This window comes from Zootoca vivipara, chromosome 7 (genome assembly GCF_963506605.1).
Source record: "Zootoca vivipara chromosome 7, rZooViv1.1, whole genome shotgun sequence".
Classification (NCBI taxonomy): Eukaryota; Metazoa; Chordata; class Lepidosauria; order Squamata; family Lacertidae; genus Zootoca; species Zootoca vivipara.
Window position 1 is genome coordinate 63596663 of NC_083282.1, and position 22299 is coordinate 63618961.

Consider the following 22299-nt stretch of genomic DNA (forward strand, 5'->3'; position numbering starts at 1 on the left):
TGAAAATGGGCAGGACTAAGCCTTGCTGCCCAATGATAGTATTGTTAGAGTGGGAAGGTTTGCTTTAAAAAATATATATCGATTTTATTGCAACTTTTATTATTGTATTTTCTGTTTGGCTCAATTTTACGTACACCACTCAGAAATGCTAAGGATCAAATGGCACATAAATGCCCTTTTAATATATAAAAACCCAATCAAATAATTCTAGGAGTGATGTACCCCATCGTTGTCAGTGGCTGAGTGTGTATGGCTTCTGTGGAGGCAAAAATTCAGGAAAAGTAAGCAAGAATAATAATAATAAAAAAACAACCAGCAGTGACACTATGTGAGTGGGAAATTCAAAAAGACATGATAAGGGAATTGTCACATCATGCATGACATGTTATGGCAGCATGAACTAAGTGCAGCAATGCTGCTTGCTGGGGATAATAATAATTGTTTCCCAAGAACTTCTGTCAAGGGTTTCACTACTGTTTAACAGTGTTTAGTGTCACATGTGTGACTTAAATCTGGGAAACCGTGACAGAATTAACCCATCCTCCTCTAGCGCCAATACTCTGATAAAAATCAGAGCCCTCCGCCCTCTCGTCCATAGCTGCTTAAAGTAAAAATGAAATCACTGGGAGAACTGTGGTCAGATTTCCTGCATCAGGCATAACTTGGCTCTTGCTTAGGAGTACACAAGTTCTGCTGCTTGTGTAAACCAGTCGTGGTTTCAATAGGATATATGTATGTCACTGAGAGGCAGTATACTGTTCTGCTTGTGAAGAAAGATCCAAACAACATTGGCGTTAGGCTGCCTATGTTCCTACGGCCAAGGAAATTGCCAGAAGAGTATATTTCATTGCCCCCCCCCTTAAAGGGTTATCTGATTTATTAAATTTATATTTATTTGTTGAATACAGTATATACAAAATGGCCACAGCATTAGAATCTGGAACACAATACTCAAGAATTTATGGTAGAGCATTAGAAAGGAGTCTACCTTTTCACATGGACCAGCTGTGCTCCATTAATTCAGGTGGACTGACTATTGATTTAAACAGTCTGGTCCTGAAAGATCAGAAAACTGAGAGATTTACCCTTTGACAACTGTTCCAATAGGCTTCTTGCTAATTCCTGTTCTCCATACCCCCTGCCTCTTTTTATAAACAAGGGGATGTAACCAGACTCTGGTCTTCTACAAATGTTTATGCCATAATAAATTTGTTAGTATTTAAGGCACCATAAGAATCGTCATTGTTTTTGGACATAGAGGAAGGCTTACTGGCTGATGCGAAGAAAAAGAACATTATATCTGGATTTTATCACCAATGCACACACACCCCAAACACACATTTTGTTGTTTAACATATTGAAGTTATTTGGTAGTAGAAATGGGAAGGTATGGTGAGCTAATAGTCCCAGACAATTATTCCATCTCTGCATTCTCAAATATGTATACAAATCAGGCAAATGTAAGAACGAATAGTATGAGGCTGAGATGCTATGATGTGATGGTAGACAGTAATTAGCCTTCCTGATATCAGGTCTGTGTCTATTAGGCTTTTCCTTGAGTCAGGAACCAAATATTTCCTTTTTGATTACTGCTCGCTTTGTTTTTATGTGATTTTAGACTGAGTCTTGCCCCTGCACATTTCTCCTAATATACCTATTTTTGCATACAATTTTGCCTGATATAGCATTTTTGCAAAGCAAATTCCCATAATAGAAAGCATATTTGCATGGTTTTTTTTAAAAAAACTAATTTATACTATTTTATCACACTTTCCCCTAATATACACCCCCCCCACACACACATTATTTGGTTTAAGAACTGCACTACAAAATTTGGAGAAGTGCAAATTTCAAAGGATAGCCTCATTTTGGTTTGCATATTGTTTCGGAAAGTGCGAGTTAGGTCGGCTCACACTTAAGAGAAAAGCAAACCAAATCGAATGTAGTTGTTTGGTCCTTCACTAGACCATTCAGCATCGATTTGTGGATTCAGGTCACCACAGATAATCAGTAAACTAAAGGAAGCAGAAAAGCTGGACCCAGGATTCTTCTCATAACAATGAAAACTCAGATCTGTGTTGCATGTGAACATGGTTTACTAATGCTCATCACTTCATAGTTCTTAGTGACAATTGTGAGGCACAATGTTTTCTAATACTATTATGACTATGGATCTGTGTGAGGATCAGCTCAAATCTGCATGCAGAGCTCACATTCATGCAAGCAGATCATGGAAATGACAAGTTTTAAGGGTTGCCGAATAGTAAATCCTCTCTGGCCGAAGGATAAAAAGCAAGTCTAGAGTGAGAGACGAGGGTGATGCCTGCTGTTTCTTTTCTCGTTGTGAGACTTTTGTAGATGAGAGTTTGTTTAGACTCTGGGTGAGAACCTAGAGGCTGATAGGGAGGGCTTGTCAGAAGGAAAATGAATTGATATTGATTCATATATATTCGTGGCTTTGTATTAATGTAACATTTTATATGTGACTATTTTACAACACGTTATAAAATACAAAGTGTCCAAACACTGTTATTAAGAACAAATCATACATGAGCTAGATATATTCACCTTTTACTATAGTAATAAAGATTTGCTCTTTCAAACCGCGCCTCATATTTGGCCAAGCTATCCAGGCTGTCGCAAAGTTATAGATATTCATGTTTATATGGTGATATTAGCGGTGAGGAGGTATTGGAAGCCCAGAGCTGTATTTCCAATGTGACAAATGGGAACTGAGAGAAAGAGAACCTTTAACAAGCAGAAGGGGATTTGATTTAAAGTATCTTCTTGCTCCTAAGTGGTGGGCTTGGGCAGGGGAGGGTACAACTCTTGTGGACCAGGATTTGTTTAAGTAGCAGGAAATAGAGAATAGGAAGAAATTGACTGTTCTCCAAATGGATGGATGTAGAAAGCGGAATCTGCCAAAGTTTGGTATTAGGAACTGTGCTTTTTTAACTTGAGCAGTGAGGTGACCAATTTTGCTGATTATACTAATGAAAAGAGATTGCGAAGAGCTCTAAAAGGACCTATCCAAATTGAGTGAATGGGTGGTAAAACGCCAATCGCAATTTATTGTAAACAAGTGCAAAGTGAAGAATAGTGGGGAGGGGGGTGGAATCTTAATTTCATCTATACAAAAATATTCTCTCCTCCTCATCCATTAGCAGAGGTGTCCGCTGTATGAAAAGCTCTTCCACAAAATAGAATTCAACCCAAATGGATCACTTAAAAGCAGTGGATTCTAGATAAAGTTTAATAATAATAATAATAATAATAATAATAATAATAATAATAATAATTCACAACTACACACAGACCTGAAAAGCAAAATGATGGTGAGTTTCATAATGCAGGGGTGGTGGAGTTTTTACCTACTAATTGTTACTAATTCGCAAATTATTTCCACTCTCTAATGAGAAATTCCCATTTCCTTAAAAAATTACTGGTAGTTATTTCCTGTTGGCACACTCACACCAAATGATTTAGCTTTGTAATTTCATTCGCAATTTTTTTGCAACAACCTTGAGCGTTTATGTATTTGGTGAATTTTCCATATTGTTACCAAGACCACGAAGGTCGTGAAAGGCACCCCACTCCTCTACTGTTAGCTCCCACAACCTCTGAGATGGGAGGGTCCATTTAACTCTCTGGGCTAATGCCTTGTGACAGACTTGTTGAAATAGTCATCATCATGTCCAGGATTCTATCTTTCAGTAAGTCGTTCTACCAGCTAATAGAGAGATAAGGACAGATAAGGACAAGGAATAGGACATAGCAGGAATATCATCTGCTCTGTTTGGCTAATTGGTTCGTGTTATCTTGGCAGGTGTTGGCACTGACCAGTTTAGATGGGACTATAGAAGTATACAGGCAGCTATCTTTGTTTATCATATTATTCAATAGGCATAGGCATGTGTCTAAAATGCATGTGTAACCCTGTGAACATATTCCTGGGTGTTAGACCAAATGGAAATCATAGAAAGTAGTTAATGGGAAGATAGTGGCCCTCTAGTGCCGTTGGGCTCCAATGGTCAGGGATTTTGGTCTGCAGGAGACACAGGTTCCCCATCCTTGATTTAGGACCCATTTGCACCATACATTTAAAGCAGTATCATAACTTCCCCAAAGAATCCTGGGAACTCTAGTTTGTTAAGCGTGCTTAGAAGTGTTAGGAGAGCTCTGTTCCCCTCACAGAGCAATAATTCCCAGAGTGGTTTAACAAATAATCCCTCTTCCCAGGGAACTCAGGGAACCCTAGCTCTGCAGGGGGGATGTGGTCTCCTAACAACTCTCAATATACCCTTATAACAAGCTTTACTTTCCAAGATTCTTTGGGGAAGGCCATGAGTGTTTGTAGCACAAACAGGGCCTTGGTTCTTCTGCCTAAAAATAAAACTGGGCTTCCTTTCAAGTTGCTGATTTTATGACTCCAGCCAGTTGGGGTACATGAAGCATTTCCAGCAATGTGTCTTTCTAATAATCAATTAGGGTAACGTGAAAAAGGACAAAGCACACTTGTTCTTTGAGTTACTTGCATTTGATTTCTTCCCCCTTAACTCCATTATCATTGAATTCAGTGGGAATTAAATCTGGGCTGGATCTAGACACATCAAAGGAGCATTTCAGTTAAATGTGTTGTGAACTTTGTATGAGATATCGGGTTGGCAAAAAACGGAACTCCACAGCGCCATCTGGTGTCACAGTGTTATAATGCATAAACAATCCATATTAAGAGCTTTTTCTTTGCCAAAGTAGCTGAGTCCCAAGTTTACAACTGACATGACATTAGAGAGTCAAGGTTTTCCCCCCTGTTTTTTTCAAGATCTGTTCCCTGAAACCCATTCACAGAGAGGTATATGGTGTGACCAAAACAGTTATTTCAAACTAGCCCATTCAGTGACAGATGGCATGTAAAGAACCCTGTGGAGGTATAGTGGATTTTGGTTTAGAGAGTCTGTGAGTACACCTTATGGCTTCAATGTCCACCTGGCATGAAGAGGAATGCAGTCAGATACACTGTTAGGAGAGATGCTATACTTGCTGTTTGCTGCTAGTGATCCTAGCAATTAAGAAGCGGTCATACTCCTACCTGAATGGCCCCACCATAAGTGGCATTTTGGGCACCCTTTTCCATAGTCAGCAAGATGCTTTCTTTCTTAGGGTATGCAAGTTATTGCTTAGAAGTCCCCCAATTTCTGATTGAGCGCATTACTTTCTAAAAGCTTTGTGGAAAAGTGGCATGATGACTTTGGAATGTCTCAGCAGATTGGTGAAATATAAATATTTTGATGGTTTCCTCTGAAATGTCAGCATCTGTCTCTTTTTTTCTCAGATAGAATTTTGTAAATCTATTTCTGTGATCCTTAATTTGTAAGGCAGACTACGTGAACAACAACGGAAGGGTACGCAAACATCTGCCATGCACCCTCATTTTGAGATGGTATTGGCACAACAAACAACTTTCCATCATTTTCTGATTCTGAACGATCTCTCTAGCACCACCTAGTGCTTTTATTTCTAAGCAGCGACAGGCATTTCTTCAGTTAAAAATCTGCCTGGAACAGCAGGCAGTCCAAGACAGCCAAAGCCAAACATTCAAAGAGAATATGCCTTTGTTCCTGGTTTATTTTATTGTGCTTCATCCAAAGGAGTAAAATGATCCTCATTTGTCCATTTGGGAGCTATATGAGTTTCTCTGAGACCAGCCTACTAGTCTCAAATAGCACAGTACTGATTTCTCCTGTGGTTCCTACGGCCCCAGCAATTATTCTCCATCTAAGGAGAAACAAAATTGGATCTAAAAATTATCACAGAGGAGAATTTTTTTTGTGTGTGAAATTCTCATGCATGGGGTGCAGAGGTTTTGAGGCACTAGACCCATGTTAATCACATGTGGCCTTTTATTATACAAATGCTCTGCATTCTGCTGCCTTCCTGGGTGCACACACTTCGAGAACAACATCATATATATAATAAAATTGTTGTTATTGTTATTGCTAGTGTGTCCCCCCAGGCACGTATACTAACAGGTGACTGCCATTTATCTGCAGGAGGAATTCATCAGGTTGTCCTGCTGAGCTCCAGTTGCTGCCAGAACAGGAATGGCAGGTCGGAAGGGAGGTGAGAGAGACAAGCAACATGGAAGGCCAGAGCCTCAAATACCCAGTCTTTCCAAAATGGGAGTAATGTTTGTAATTTACTATACCCAAGATTACTTCTCAGGGATCTCTTCTTGGCCTTGGAATGGAAGATACAAAGTGTGTTTCCAGAATGGGACTTAATTTGCAAATGGGTCACGGGCAGCATTCCCCCCCCCCTTCTTAATGGATTTCTCCTCAGAACAACAAATCCAGATTAAAGGGTGGGGAGAGGATAGGTTGGCATGTTGAAGCCAACAATATTGTGTAAGCAGTGCAACAACAATCAACAGCAACATCTTGCATGGAAGAGGAGCAGCAGTCTCATAATAAACAGACATCTGGAAACACCTAAAGTTGGCTAGATCTTTATTTCTCTCAGGTGCTCAGTAAATGTTTTCTCAAAAAGGGGTCAGAACAAAAAAAAATCCACATTTTTGGGTGGGGGGACATTTTCAGTCTAATTATCTTTCAAGCTTGCTGCCTTGTGGTAATTCGCATAATAGGATTTGAGCTATTAGATAAGTTTCAGTTAATAAATGTCCTCTTGCCCCACCTCTGGTCAATATTTATTACCTTGCAGTTAAATCTCTGAAGAGATCGGCCGTCCCTGGAGTGACTATCACACAGTTTGTGGACGACATTCCGAAAGGGTGCAGCACGCCTGACTTTGAGCGGAAGCCAATTACCTTAACATTACAGGAAGGTGAGGCATCGCCTAAGAACTGATGATTTCAATTCTTGAATAGCTGAACAAATAGCACCATTTTTAATCATTTTATATTAGAAATCTGAAAACTCAGCAAACATTTATTTTTCTTGCTCAAGAAGAGCAAGTCAGGTGCAACCAGTGCTATTTTTCTAGAAAAAGAAAAACACCTCCCTTGTTCTCTTATAATGGCAATGGCACCCACCTGAGAGATGCCAGAACTGAGTTCCGGTGAGCTCTGACTGAAAAAAAGCCCTGGGTGTGTGACCCAGTTGTTTATGAAACAGCAATTGTACATCTGTAGGGAATTAATTTAATTTTAGAATTTGTAGATTGTTTTAGAATTTTTATATTTTTCTTGTTGCTTACTGACACGATGCCCTCAGGTTACGAAGTGGTTTATAATTTTGTGAAATAAAACAAAAGGTCAATAAATAAACGAAGGGCTAAATAACCTGTTATCCATCACGGCCATTAACGGTGGGTTAATATTTCCCCCAATCTTTGGGAAATAGCACATGCACACGCCCTGGTAAACATGCATTTGCAAAATTTCTGTTGCCCCTAATATGCTTTTTTCCTTACTGTGTGACTCTTTTAACAGTTAATTTGTTAAACTGTGGGATTTCCTTCAAGAGTTAGTGAAGAACGCAGGAGATGCTCACCCCATGCTTTCTGCTATGCTTCTTTTTTTTTCCCTTCCCCTTCCCCTTTTCCCATTTTCTTTTTATTGATTTTTATGTGAACAAATGCAAATGAAAGTGCAATGCAAGCAAACTAAACAGTTAATAACCAACTATTTTTGGTGTTTCTAAGGCATCTGCTGGAACGCTTTATTTCTTATTAGGAGGGAACTAGAAAACACATGGCAAATATTTCAAAGGGGAATTCCTTTACATCATCCCTTTTTATTGTGGATTTCTGCTTCCTAGTAAAACATTTCCTTTCTTTTTCCCCTCCAAGGTAAAAATGCCATTTTCAGAGCTCTGGTCAAGGGTGAACCAAAACCAGAGGTGTTCTGGAAACGCAATAATGAGGCAGTGGATGATCCTCAGAAATACCAGATATCATTCAGTCCGGCCACAAATGAGTTTATCCTGCAGGTGAGGATTAACTACTATCTATGGCTATGTCCGCGACTGGACCTAACGGCCAGGGGTCCCTTTACCTTTTTATGGCTATGTACACACTATACATTTAGACTGCATCAACAGAATTATAGTGTCCAGGTCAAGGGAAGCACTGGCGGAGCTTCATGCTTCGGCACTGGGGGCAGGGGCGGGGCTGGTGCCCGTTCCGGGGGGCGTGGCATGCATTCCGGGGGTGGGGGTGCCTCCCGGAGGGGCGTGGCGCATGTTCCGGGGGCGTGGCGAGCAGCCGCCATGGTGCCCTCGGGATTGCGCTGCCCAGGGTGGAGCGCCTTTATCACCCCTCCCTTCCTACGCCCCTGAAGGGAAGTAATAGTCCCACTCTATTCTGCCTTGGTGAGAATACTGTGTCCCCCTGGACAGAGAATACTGTGGTGCCCACCTGGAATACTGTTTCCAATTCTGGGCACCACAATTTAAGAAGGATGTTGACAAGCTGGAACGTGTGCAGAGAAGGGTGACTAAGAACCACAAGAGTCTGGAAACCAAGCCTTATGAGGAATGGTTGAGGAAGTTGGAAACGTTTAGGCTGGATAAGAGGAGACTGAGAGGAGATATGATAGCCATCTTCAAATAACTTCAGCGCTGTCACATGAAAAAGGGAGCAAGCTTGTTTTCTCCTGTTCTGGAGGGTAGGACTCAAACCAATGGCTTCTAGTTTCAATAAAGGAGATTCCAACTAAACATCAGGAAGAACTTTCTGACAGTAAGAGCTGTTTGACAGTGGAATGGACTCCCTTGGGAGGTGGTGGGCTCTCCTTCCTTGGAGGTTTTAAGCAGAGGTTGGATGGCCATATCTCATGGATGCTTTAGCTGAGAGTCCTGCATTGCAGGGGGTTGGACTAGATGACCCTTTGGGCCCATTCCAACTCTATGATTCTATTATTTAAATGTGCTTCCCTCAAAGAATTCTGGGAACTGCAGTTTGTTAAGCATGCTGGGAATTTTAGCTCTGTGGTGGGTCAACTGTAATTCCCATGATTCTTTGGGGGAGGCCGTGTGCTTTAATGTATGGTATATACACAGCTTCCTGTGAATATACTGTTTAATCTTTAATGCAAAAAAATGTCAAGGACTGGTGAATCTTCTCCCTAAAAAATGGAGCATCACAGAAGAAGAAGAGCCTGCTGGATCAGACCAATAGCCCACCTCGTCCAGTGTCCTGTTATCAAAGTGGCCAACCAGACACCTGTGGGAAACGGGCAAGCAGGACCTGAGCGCAAACAACAATAATCAATTTTCTGCACTGATTTCCATTTGTCTTTCCTCTTTAAAGGTAAACAAAATCACGGTGGATGATGCTGACTTGTACCGTTGCACAGCTGTGAATGACTATGGGGAAGCCACCTGCACTGCTGGTCTCAAGATCATACAGGGTAGGTTTGTCAAGGTAGCAAGCTGCTGCCAGGCTAAACAATAATGCTTTGCCACTGAGGACCAACTCATCACTTAAGCTGCAATCCTAAACACATTTACCAGGGGAGAAAGCACCGCTGAGTACAATGAGACTTACTTCTGAGTATGTATGCATAGGATGGCGTTATTAATGCAAATAATAAGTACGGGAGGGACAATAACTTAGTGGTAGAGCACATAACTTTGCATGGAGAAGTCCCCAGGTTCAGCCTCTAGCATCTCTAGTTTAAAGGATCAGGAAGCAAATGATGTGAGTGACCTGAGACCTTGGAGATCAGCTGCCATTCAGGAAAAAAAATATCCAGTGTGATATGTATAACGCAACTAAAGATATTCTTATTCATGAAAGATACCCATTAAAATCTATAGGCCAACAAAGGGCTTTCTCTTTGACTGTAATTGCCATTGGGCACTTGAATGTCATGTTGTAATAGAATATTTAAATGAGAAAAATAGATAATGCATTTCCCAGTTTGACTAATACAAATACAGAGTGTGGTGGAGTCTCCTTCTTTGGAGGTCTTTAAGCAGAGGCTTGACAGCCATCTGTCAGGAATGCTTTGATGGCGTTTCCTGCTTGGCAAGGGGTTGGACTGGATGGCCCTTGTGGTCTCTTCCAACTCTATGATTCTAAGTGAACCATGCTTGTCTCACTGAAGTCAATATAAGTATGAACTGTACACTTAAGCCCTAAGAATTCTGTGAGGCTTGAGTGTGCTTAACTTCTAAATTGTAACAACTGTCAACGCTTAGAGGATGCATTCCTGCAAGTACATTGCTAATTAAGGAATTCTCCTTCCCTCTTGATTTCTCTCCCTCCTCACCTTCCTTCTCTTGCCGTAACTGATCAGTCGGCTTCAGGAAGAAAGCGAAACAGACTTCTTCTGCACCACAGACAGGTAAGCTGCATTGGTCTGGAGACTCACAAGCCAAGACTTTGCCACTTGATAATACATCGGCCACATCAGCACTCTTATTAAGCTCCGGGTTAAGGAAGCCCCATTTTCATTGCATGCCAATTATTTTTTATTTTATTTTTAAAAAAAATCTTACAGACCTGAAGAAGGAGATCCAGGACTTCAGAAAAACATTAAAGAAACTGTGAGTGTTTCCAAGAACAGGTTGTTTTATAAAGCAGGGGGGAGGGGGTCCCTGTCTTCCAAAAACATGATATGGCTGACAAAGTCCCAAGTCCTACTTGCAGAGGGCGAACAGAAAATGTTCATGAACATCAGTATATAATAAGCAGAAATCTTGCTTCTGACAATAATAGGGAACAGTCCGCAATAGAAATTGTTGTCAGTAGTGTATGATTCCTTATACAGTTGCTTTGCAGTTTTTTTGTACAGTATCTCTTTCTCCTGAAGTTATAACCTTTTTGCTTAAGTAAATTCGGGGTGGGGGTGGGGAAACGACATCAATGTGGTCTTCTGGTTTTACCATTTGTTTAAGATTGTAAAACTAGTATTAAGAGGAGAGCCAGTGCGGTGTGGACTAGGACCCAGGAGACCAGAGTTTGAATCTCCACTCAGCCATGGAGCTCATGGGGTGACCTTGGGCCAGTGGCAGTCTCTCATCCAGGGCCATCTTAAGCATGTCGGGCACCCTGGCGCCGTGGTGCGGAGATGGCTCCGGCACCCCCGCCCCATTTATTGCCGTGGCTAGTGGGCGGGCGCAGCGCGCGGTGCCCCCTGGCAGCCCGGTGCCCTGGCGCCCCGCACCACCCAGCCTTCCCCTAGAGCCGGCCCTGCTCTCATCTTAACCTACCTCACAGGGGTGTGTGAGGATAAAATGAGGAAGGGTTAAACTGTGTATACCACGGTGAGCTCCATGGAAGAAAAGGGAACTATAAATGTAATCAGTGAATAATAAATACTCTGTGTACAGATAGGCTTAAAACATCTTCTTGATAAATTACTGTTTCATGATTCCAAATGGTGGAAGACCCAACATCTCCCCAGGTAAGATGTTCCAGTGCAGAGTTATTTTAGCTTGCAGAAATAATGTACTGTATACATAATGCTACCCACTGAGTGCAATTCTGCCATTAGCTGCAAACACCCCCGTTTGAAATGCACCTTATTTCCCATAAACAGAGGAGGCTGTATATGGTGTCATTAAAGAAAACCAGTGGAGTCCCACTAGTATGTTCCTAGTGGATTTGCCTCAGATTCTGAAGAGGGTTTGGAATGAAAAGCAACCTCCCCACCTCCCAAAACACCCCACCACATAAACATATTGAGAAAGATGTCTCCTGCCATTCACATATAATCAGGGTTTCTCTTCCTGGTACTTAACTCTCCCAGAGCACCTTCAAGTGCTCCGAAGAAGGAAATCGATATGGAACAGATCTGGCAGTTATTGCTGAATGCAGATAAAAAAGATTATGAAAGGATCTGCCTGAAGTATGGCATTGTTGACTTCCGTGGGATGCTGAGGAAGCTTCAGGAGATGAAGAAGGAGAGAGAAGACAAGCAGGCACAGGTAAGGCGATCTCTTTAACGCCAGAATCTAGGGAGGCAAATCCTCATCCTGTTGCATTTCATAGAAAGAAGAAGAAGCTGTCTTATACTGAGTCAGGCCATTGGTCCACCAGGATCAGTATTTTCTACTCTGGCTGCCAGCAGCTCCTCAAGATTGAAGGGGTCCTATCTCACAGTCCTATCTAAAGAGGCCTGAGGACTGTTGTTGGGAAATTCTGCCTGCAAAGTAGATGCTTTACTGCTTTTGTAAATTGTGTCACAAATTCAGAATTGAGTTTTTCTGAAGGTCCCATACAGATTAAATGACCCAGTCGCAGATCTCCAGGTGGAATTTAAAACTTTATTGCCAAGGCTCTGAGTACAGTGGGACCTCAGTTTAAGTACACAATTGGTTCCGGAAGTCTGTACTTAAACTGAAGTGTACTTAACCTGAAGCGAACTTTCCCATTGAAAGTAATGGAAAGTGGATTAATCTGTTCCAGACGGGTCCGCGGAGTACTTAAACTGAAAGTTCTCAAACCGAAGCGTACTTAAACCAAGGTATGACTGTATTATAGTGAACTTGCCACAAGGCTTGGGCTTGTTTTCCACAGCACATTCTCCATAAAAAGGAGAGCACCCAGATTTATCTAAAAAGCATTGAAACAGTGACCTTGCTTGCTGCTGTTGTTTGTCCTCAGAACAGGTGGTATCCCATTTAAGCAGTGTTAGTAGCCCTTGAAATCCCCTATTATATCCCTGTGCTTTCATCTCCTCTTTGCTCTTTTCAGTATCTACTCAACCTCAGAAACCTGAGGCATGTCAGAGTCAATGCGATACAAGGAAATGCTTCATTTGACCTAGAGATGGAACTGAAAAATCCGGAAAGCAGAATTTACCTATACAAGGTAAGGAAGTCACGGAGTTGTACCATATCAGACATCTGGGCTGAACTGGAGCTAAGTAGCTCAGGAGAGAAACCGAGAAATGTATAGCAGCACTGCTTGACTCCATGGTATACTATACAGCATATATATAGTCCTATACTATAAACAAATATCAGAAGGGAATGTGTGAAAGCATGGCATCTACATCTTCCTCTTTAGGAGGAGTAACAACGACACAATAATATTCCAAAAGGATACTGTAGAGTTGGAAAAGGTTCAGAAAGGGGTAGTCAAAAGGATCAAGGGGATGGAACAACCCTCCTATGGTGAGAGGTACTGTTTGGGCCTTTTATTTTAGAGGAAAGGTAAGAGGTGACATGACAGAAGTTACGCATGGTATGTTGAAACTGAATAGCACAAAGGTTTTCTCCCCCTCTCATAATACTAGTCCTCATTGGACATCCAGTGAACTTGAATGTTGGACGATTCAGGACAGAATGGCTGAGGCAGCCCAGTCAGATGGATGGGGAACAAATAAATAGTTAAACAGTGAGATTCTCACCCACAGGAGGCAGTGATGGCCCCCAACTGGGGTGGTTTTAAAAGAGGATTAGATAAATTTATGGAGGATCTATCAATGACTTTGCTCCATAGTCAGAGGCAATAATACCAGTTGCTGGAAACAGCAGAAGAAAGTGTTGTTCTGCTCGGGTGGGTCCTGCTTGCTGCTTTCCCACAGGCAACCGGTTGGCCACTTTGAGGACAAGATGCTGCACTAGATGGGCCATGGGCCTAATCCAACAGGCAAACTAAGGCCTGGGGGCCGGATCCAGCCCAATCGCCTTCTCAATCCGGCCCACAAATGGTCCGGGAATCAGCATGTTTTTACATGAGTAGAAGATGTGCTTTTATTTAAAATGCATCTCTGGGTTATTTGTGGGGCATAGGAATTCATTTTTGTTTTTTCAAAATATAGTCCGGCCCCCAATAAGGTCTGAGGGACAGTGGACCGGTCCCCTGCTGAAAAAGTTTGCTGACCCCTGCTCCTATAAATACCTATTCCTGATGCTGTCAGCCCAAATTCTCAAAACTCAATATTTACATATTCGTGTTCATTTTAAACCCCTTGTTAGCTTGTTTTTTTTGGGGGGGGGGGCGCCACCAATGATTCCTAGTTATAAAGGCTTCGTGGAATCTTTGTCACCTGTCAATTTGTTGCAAGGATCCATTTGCAAGGATAGTTTTGCTTGGACTTTGGTTTATATCGTTTGCAGGATGATTCTGATTGTTCTTCCTGTGAATTTATTCTCTTTCCTTCCTCCCTTCAGGATGGCCAGATGATCAATTTTGGATTCGACAGTGACAACACAAAGCACTGCCTGCGACAGGTTGGCAAAAAGTACAATTTTTTCATCAACGATCTGCAGCCAGAAGATGCTGGCGTGTACCAGATCAAAGTAGAAGATGTAGATGTTTTCTCAACTGAGCTGGAAGCAGAATGTAAGGCTTCGTGACCATGGGGTTGTGCACAGAACCTAGGGGGTTGGTGCATTTGTTTCATAACATATGGAAAAAATCGAAATGAATGGGGGCCACTCATTTCATTTGATATTACGGCACTAGTAAAGAAACAAATGCCAGAGTTCTGGATGAATTCCAAATGTCATATATTCATTCATTGCTCATTTATGACTTGTTTGGAACCATTCATCTCCTACTAACAGCAGGTATAGATAAGATGAAGATTACTGGTTGAGCTGTGGTAGTTTTTCCTAACTTCCCCATTTCCAAAGGGTTCATCCAGACTTGCTTTCTCCTGGAAAAACACAACGTCTTTACTGCTAAATCGGAGCAAATGCTGATCATGTTTTCTCCGATTATCGCTAAAGAATGGGCAAGGGCAAAACCGCTCAGACCCATCCTTAGAAAGTGCGGGACAAGCAGAAAACCACTCAGATCCATGCTTTCCTGGCATGGGAGAAGCAGAAGTGTGGATGAGTCCTTAGCTAATGATTTGTACAGTGGTACCTTGGTTCCTGAACAGCTTAGTTGTTGAACAAATCGGCTCCCAAACACCGCAAACCTAGAAGTAAGTGTTCTGGTTTGCAAACGTTTTTCAGAAGCTGAATGTCTGACGCGGCTTCTGATTAAGTGCAGGAAGCTCCTGCAGCCAATTGGAAGCTGCGCCTTAGTTTTTAAACGGTTTTGTGAGTTGAACGGATTCCCGGAACGGGTTAAGTTCAAGAACCAATGTACCACTGCAGTTTGACAGAGAGAGATTTAGTTGATACATAGTCTGATCATGAAACAGGGACCCTTTTCCCCATGTGTCTGAAATTTAGCAGGTCTGATTCTAAGGTCTGATTCTTTAGAAAGGGAATGAAATGCTTGATATTTTCATACCAACTGGAAAACACAGAGTATCAAGGAGAAGAAGTGCCACTGGATGTCCCGTAGAAGGCAGGGGGAAGCCAAGAACAAATGAGAATAATGACAATGAATTAAATGATAATGAAAATGAATGTGATTATTAATTAACGAATCACTAAATGAGTGAGGTTTTAATAACAAAAATGAAAAAACTACCGGGGGGGGGGATTCTTGCACACCCCTAGTCTCAGCTGTAATTAAATCTGAAAGTTACAGCTCAATCCTATGCATGGTCTCTCAGAAGCAAGTCCTGTGTTTACCCTCAGGGTTGCACGATGCATAGGATTTCCACCTGACTAGTGTTAAAAATTAACAATGAAAAATTAACAATGAAAACAAATGTTCAAACTAAGGCCTCGGGGCTTCTTCACGTGTTATTCTTTTAAAGGCTATAACTGTAACCTCATGCATCAGATGTGTCTTTTTGATGCACATAGTACATAAACACACATGCCAGGGATGTTGGATCAAATGCCTCATAAGATGTGAAGCAGCTCTCACTTTTGTGATTGAGCTTAGCACTAATAGAAAGATGCTGTGTAGGCTGAGAACTTGATTAGAAGGCAGAAGGGGCTGGTTTCCAATTGCATAATTGTGTCTCTTTTACCAAACATGAGACCTCATTTTACCAAAAACACATGATCACCAACTGCAGTCTAGATATGGAGCCCCAGCTGACATTAGAGCATCTCACAAGCTTTAATGTAAACCCTGAGGGTTAAGAATTGCTGCATAAATAAAGGCAGATAAATTTCTCCGAGGTTTTCACATACAGTCCATATCAGGCTATCGGGGTGCTTAGTTGTCAAATCGGGGCTGGAAGTTCTGTTCAGGTTTTAGCATTTGTTTGGGTAATTTTGGAAGGCAGATACCAAGCCCTCACTCGCTGCTGAATGGAACTGGGTTTCCCCACGTTCCATCCACCTCACTGCTCTTCCAAAGCTGCCCTGAGATCAGAATCCGTTGCATGTCTGTTTAACATCAATTTGGTATTGCAGCCATCCCAGTAAGTTTTCGCTATCCTCTTGGTGAGGTGAGATGCCACGAGCAAGGAAATGCTGTCTTTCAGTGCACTCTCTATGAACCCTGCTCCAACGCTGTGTGGATGCACAGAGACCGTATTCTAGAGTCCAATGACAAGTATGAAATTTCGGTTTCGGAAGATGGCCTAACTCACCGCCTAATCATCAAAAACACCCACGCCTCTGACAAGGGGACTTACACCATTGATATTGGAAACCGCTCTTCAAGTGCCTGGCTTGAGGTTGAATGTGAGTGGTGGTCTAATCTTGATTTCTCACACTATAATCTATTGTGAAGAGGGGCACCCCATTGACTCATAGCAGCACTTCAGGGTTCTACATCCAAGGACTGATTGCTAAGCACCCAACTATGGCGTGCAGGCTGATTTAAATGGGATAGATATTGGAAGAAACCTTAGGGCCTATTGTCATTATTTCTTACACCAGTAACTTTAAATAGCAATCCTTTAATTTTGCTTGTGCTTTCCTGTCTAGCATGTTTAACATATATTAGAAATGTCATTGTTTTAAAGGAAAAGAGTTCTATATAAAACTTTGTTAAATTGTAAAAACGCCAACAGTTCATCTATACCAGCACACTGTCTACAACACTAGCAGAAAGAGATATAAAGGACCCATTTTAGTTGCCATAGCAACTAAAATGCCATATTAATTGATAGTCCCTAAGCTTTAATCACTTGTCCATATTATTGTAAAAGATATGAGTCAATCTAGTGGGCATGACTTTGATTTGTGGCCTATAATGTTTTTGTTGTTTTTGTTAATGCCAATAACTATTTGGAAATAAGAGGCAATTTCCTTCACTTAAAACAAACTAACTAGCAAAATTCATGTATAATATTGATCATGATGCAGAATAAAATGCCATACACACCATGGGTGGCATCACATCTATTTCCTTAATATGGTTCTGATTAAAACAGAATTATTTTGCACTACACTAGATTCCCCCTTGTTTTCCTATTTTATTTCTTATACATGGCTGTGAACTAATTAATGCTGACTAGCGATATGTTTACAATGCAGCTAAAGGAAAGAGAAAGCAGACTGAAGGAGACAGTGATGATATAACTGGATGGCGGAAGAAACAGCTAGATGAAGACCGCACAAAGAAACTTCGTCAAGGACAAGGGCATGATGAGCAGGATGGCCAGTATAAGAATGGCCAAGCTGGCGAAGGAGAATCTTATAGTTCCTTAGGAAAAGATGGGTCTTTGGGAAGAGGAGGAGCCAACAGAGATGGGAAGATGGGACAGTTTTCTGGGGTGGGGATAGACATGGGAGAAGGGCATGAGTTTTCTGGATTTGCTGGTGGTAGTAGTGAACATATGGGACATATTGGAAATGGTGTTAGTGGAGGAATGGCTGGCACAGGAACTGGATCTGGAGGTACAGGTGGACTACAAACTTCAGATGGTTCCACACTTGATGGAGCAGGTGGGCCAGGAACTGGGTTCGGTGGTGCTGGTGGAGTAGGTGGACTCTACGGCAAGGATGGGATGCTAGGTGGAGCTGGTGCTGGGGGAGCTGGGTTCGGTGGTGCTGGTGGAGTAGGTGGTCTCTACGGCAAGGATGGGATGCTAGGTGGAGCTGGTGGTGCTGGTGGAGTAGGTGGACTCTACGGCAAGGATGGGATGCTAGGTGGAGCTGGTGCTGGGGGAGCTGGGTTCGGTGGTGCTGGTGGAGTAGGTGGTCTCTACGGCAAGGATGGGATGCTAAGTGGAGCTGGTGGTGCTGGTGGAGTAGGTGGACTCTACGGCAAGGATGGGATGCTAGGTGGAGCTGGTGCTGGGGGAGCTGGCGGTGATGGTGGAGTAGGTGGACTCTACGGCAAGGATGGGATGCTAGGTGGAGCTGGTGCTGGGGGAGATGGGTTCGGTGGTGCTGGTGGCGTAGGTGGACTCTACGGCAAGGATGGGATGCTAGGTGGAGCTGGTGCTGGCGGAGCTGGAAGTGCTGGTATAGGTGGACTTTATGGTAAGGATGGTACATTAGGTGGAGCTGGTGCTGGCGGTGCTGGTGGAGCTGGCAGTGCTGCTGTAGGTGGACTTTATGGTATGGATGGTATGTTAGGTGGTGCTGGTGCTGGTGCTGGTGGATCTGGCAGTGCTGGTGGACTTTATGGTAAGGATGGTATGTTAGGTGGAGCTGGTGCTGGTGGAGCTGGTGGTGCTGGTGGACTTTATGGTAAGGATGTTATGTTAGGTGGAGCTGGTGCTGGTGGACCTGGTGGTGCTGGTGGACTTTATGGTAAGGATGCTATGTTAGGTGGTGCTGCTGCTGGTGGACCTGGCGGTGCTGGTGGACTTTATGGTAAGGATGGTATGTTAGGTGGAGCTGGTGCTGGTGCTGGTGGAGCTGGCGGTGCTGGTGGACTTCATGGTAAGGATGGTATGTTAGGTGGAGCTGGTGCTGGTGGACCTGGCGGTGCTGGTGGACTTTATGGTAAGGATGGTATGTTAGGTGGAGCTGGTGCTGGTGGACCTGGCGGTGCTGGTGGACTTTATGGTAAGGATGGTATGTTAGGTGGAGCTGGTGCTGGTGGACCTGGCGGTGCTGGTGGACTTTATGGTAAGGATGGTATGTTAGGTGGAGCTGGTGCTGGTGGACCTGGCGGTGCTGGTGGACTTTATGGTAAGGATGGTATGTTAGGTGGAGCTGGTGCTGGTGGACCTGGCGGTGCTGGTGGACTTTATGGTAAGGATGGTATGTTAGGTGGAGCTGGTGCTGGTGGAGCTGGCGGTGCTGGTGGACTTTATGGTAAGGATGGTATGTTAGGTGGAGCTGGTGCTGGTGGACCTGGTGGTGCTGGTGGACTTTATGGTAAGGATGGTATGTTAGGTGGTGCTGGTGGAGCTGGCGGTGCTGGTGGACTTTATGGTAAGGATGGTATGTCAGGTGGAGCTGGTGCTGGTGGACCTGGCGGTGCTGGTGGACTTTATGGTAAGGATGGTATGTTAGGTGGTGCTGGTGCTGGTGGATCTGGCAGTGTTGGTGGACTTTATGGTAAGGATGGTATGTTAGGTGGTGCTGGTGCTGGTGGACCTGGTGGTGCTGGTGGAGTAGGGGGACTTTATGGCATGGATGGGGTGCTAGGTAGAGCTGGTGCTAGTGGACCAGGTGGTACTGGTGGAGTAGGTGGTCCTGATGGAGTAGGTGGACTTTATGGCAAGGATGGGATGCGAGGTGGAGCTGGTGCTGGTGCTGGTGGACCAGGTGGTACTGGTGGCGTAGGTGGTCCTGGTGGAGTAGGTGGACTTAATGGCACGGATGGGATGCGAGGTGGAGCTGGTGCTGGTGCTGGTGGACCAGGTGGTACTGGTGGCGTAGGTGGTCCTGGTGGAGTAGGTGGACTTTATGGCAAAGGTGGGATGCCAGGTGGAGCTTGTGCTGGTGGACCAGGTGGTACTGGTGGCGTAGGTGGTCCTGGTGGAGTAGGTGGACTTTATGGCAAAGATGGTTTGCTAGGTGGAGCTGGTGGACTTGAGGGTGTTGGTGGATTTGGGGGACTTTATGGCCAGGATGGAATGTTAGGTGGAGCTAGTGCTGGTGTACCTGGTGGTACTAGTGGAGTAGGTGGACTTGGTGGCAAAGACGGTCTACCAGTTGGAGCTGGTCAACTTGGTGATGCTGGCAGTGTAGGAGGACCTTATGGTAAGGATGGCATGCTAGGTCGAACTGGGCCTGACAGACCTGGTGGCCCTGGTGGAGTTGGTGGACTTTATGGCCAGAATGGTATGCTAAGTGGAGTTGGAGCTGTAGTTGGTGGTGTTGGGGGAGTAGAGGGACTACTTTATGGCCAGGATGGTATGTTAGGTGGTGCTGGTGCTGGTGGACTTGGTGATGCTGGTGGAGTAGGGGGACTTTATGGCAAGGATGGGGTGCCAGGTGGACCTGGTGCTGGCAGACCTGGTGGAGTTGGTGGACTTTATGGTCAGGATGGTATGTTAGCTGGAGCTGGTGCTGGTGGAGTAGGTGGTGCTGGTGGAGTAGGAGGACTTTATGGTAAAGATGGTATGTTAGGTAGAGCTGGTGCTGGCGGAGTAGGTGCTGCTGGTGGAGCAAGTGGACTTTATGGCAAGGATGGAATGCTAGGTGGAACTGGTTCTGGCGGACCTGGTGGAGTTGGTGGACTTTATGGTCAGGATGGTATGTTAGCTGGAGCTGGTGCTGGCGGACCTGGTGGTGCTGGCAGAGTAGGTGGTGCTGGTGGAGTAGGAGGACTTTATGGTAAGGATGGTATGTTAGGTGGAGCTGGTCCTGGTGGAGCTGGCGGTGCTGGTGGAGTAGGAGGACTTTATGGCAAGGATGGGATGCTAGGTGGAGCTGGCGGTGCTGGTGGAGTAGGTGCTGCTGGTGGAGCTGGTGGACTTTATGGCAAGGATGGAATGCTAGGTGGAACTGGTTCTGGCGGACCTGGTGGAGTTGGTGGACTTTATGGTCAGGATGGTATGTTAGCTGGAGCTGGTGCTGGCAGACCTGGTGGTGCTGGCAGAGTAGGTGGTGCTGGTGGAGTAGGAGGACTTTATGGTAAGGATGGTATGTTAGGTGGAGCTGGTGCTGGTGGAGCTGGCGGTGCTGGTGGAGTAGGAGGACTTTTTGGCAAGGATGGGATGCTAGGTGGAGCTGGCGGTGCTGGTGGAGTAGGTGCTGCTGGTGGAGCTGGTGGACTTTATGGCAAGGATGGAATGCTAGGTGGAGCTGGCGGTGCTGGTGGAGTAGGTGCTGCTGGTGGAGCTGGTGGACTTTATGGCAAGGATGGAATGCTAGGTGGAACTGGTTCTGGCGGACCTGGTGGAGTTGGTGGACTTTATGGTCAGGATGGTATGTTAGCTGGAGCTGGTGCTGGTGGACCTGGTGGTGCTGGTGGAGTAGATGGACAATATGGTAAGGATGGTATGTTAGGTGGAGCTGGTGCTGGCGGTGCTGGTGGAGCTGGCAGTGCTAGTGGAGTAGGTGGACTTTATGGTCAGGATGGAATGCTAGGTGGAGCTGGTGCTGGCGGACCTGGTGGTGCTGGCAGAGTAGGTGGTGCTGGTGGAGTAGGAGGACATTATGACAAGGATGGGATACTAGGTGGAGCTGGTGCTGGGGGAGCTGGCGGTCACCATGGCAAGGACGGTGTGCTTCCTGGGGTTGGTGGTGTTGGGTTAAGAGGTGTAGGGAGCACTGGTGACCTTTATGGTCAGGCAGGTACTTTACATGGAACTGAGGCTGGTGGTGCTGACACTGCATTAGGAGGCATGGGCAACATGATGGATCGAACTGGAAGAGCTGGCACCAAGTATGGTATATCAGGTGAAGGTTATGGTGAAGGAGGGATAGGTAAGGATGGCAGGGTTAGTGGAACTGGTGCTGGTGGTCTTGGTGGTGAAGGATGGTTGGATGGTAGGGATGGTAGACTAGGTGGATTTGGTGTTGGTCCAGGAGTTAGAGGTGTTGATGGATCACTGTATGAGAACACGTCAGGCATTCCTGGTGAAGAGTTCCTAGGCTATGGACAGTCTTCTGGCCTTTCTGATGCTGGAACCCATGCTGGTGACAGAAGAAGACAGCTGTCTGACTTAGATCCCAGTCAACTTACTTCATCAGATATTTCAAGAACCAGGGACAGGAAAGGGAGAGGAGGAAGTCTTCTTGAAGAGGATGTGAGAGGTATTTACATATTTATGAACACAGTAAGCCCCACAACTTACGCTCAATTTTTTTTTTACGCGACCACAACCTTCTGCAGGTGATCAAAAATATATATGTAAATTGGAAAAATGTGGGGAAAATTCAAATACGCTTTTTAAAAAAAAGTCAGAAAAGAGCAGGAGAGCAGGAAACAACACTTGGCAATTCCATCAGCCTTTGTACTCACCCTGGGGGAGTGTTTGAGCGTCTTTAGAGACTTGGAGTCAGAGAACCAGATAATGAGATAGGGCCTAGCAAGTGCACAGAGAGCAAGCGAAGGTTGTCTGAGAGGGAGGGGAGGGTCATCTGAGAATTCCTGGCTTCATGTGTTTTTGCATTTGCATTCGGTTCCCTGTAACCGAACCCTCATGTAAGTTGCGGGCTTACTGTA

General features: G+C 44.4%; 1 protein-coding gene across 1 annotated transcript in view; it reads left to right on the forward strand.

The window, feature by feature from the left end:
- The window catches only part of IGFN1 (immunoglobulin like and fibronectin type III domain containing 1), a 46359-nt gene that overhangs the window by 5765 nt on the left and 18295 nt on the right, over positions 1–22299 (forward strand). Inside the window, exons 2-12 of the mRNA XM_035124254.2 lie at positions 6051–6120; positions 6721–6843; positions 7810–7949; positions 9271–9370; positions 10262–10309; positions 10466–10511; positions 11717–11894; positions 12664–12780; positions 14088–14259; positions 16188–16460; positions 17259–21887. Of these exons, the coding sequence (XP_034980145.2) occupies positions 6102–6120; positions 6721–6843; positions 7810–7949; positions 9271–9370; positions 10262–10309; positions 10466–10511; positions 11717–11894; positions 12664–12780; positions 14088–14259; positions 16188–16460; positions 17259–21887 (5845 nt within the window). The 5' untranslated portion in view covers positions 6051–6101. The remainder of the gene's footprint in view (positions 1–6050; positions 6121–6720; positions 6844–7809; positions 7950–9270; positions 9371–10261; positions 10310–10465; positions 10512–11716; positions 11895–12663; positions 12781–14087; positions 14260–16187; positions 16461–17258; positions 21888–22299) is intronic.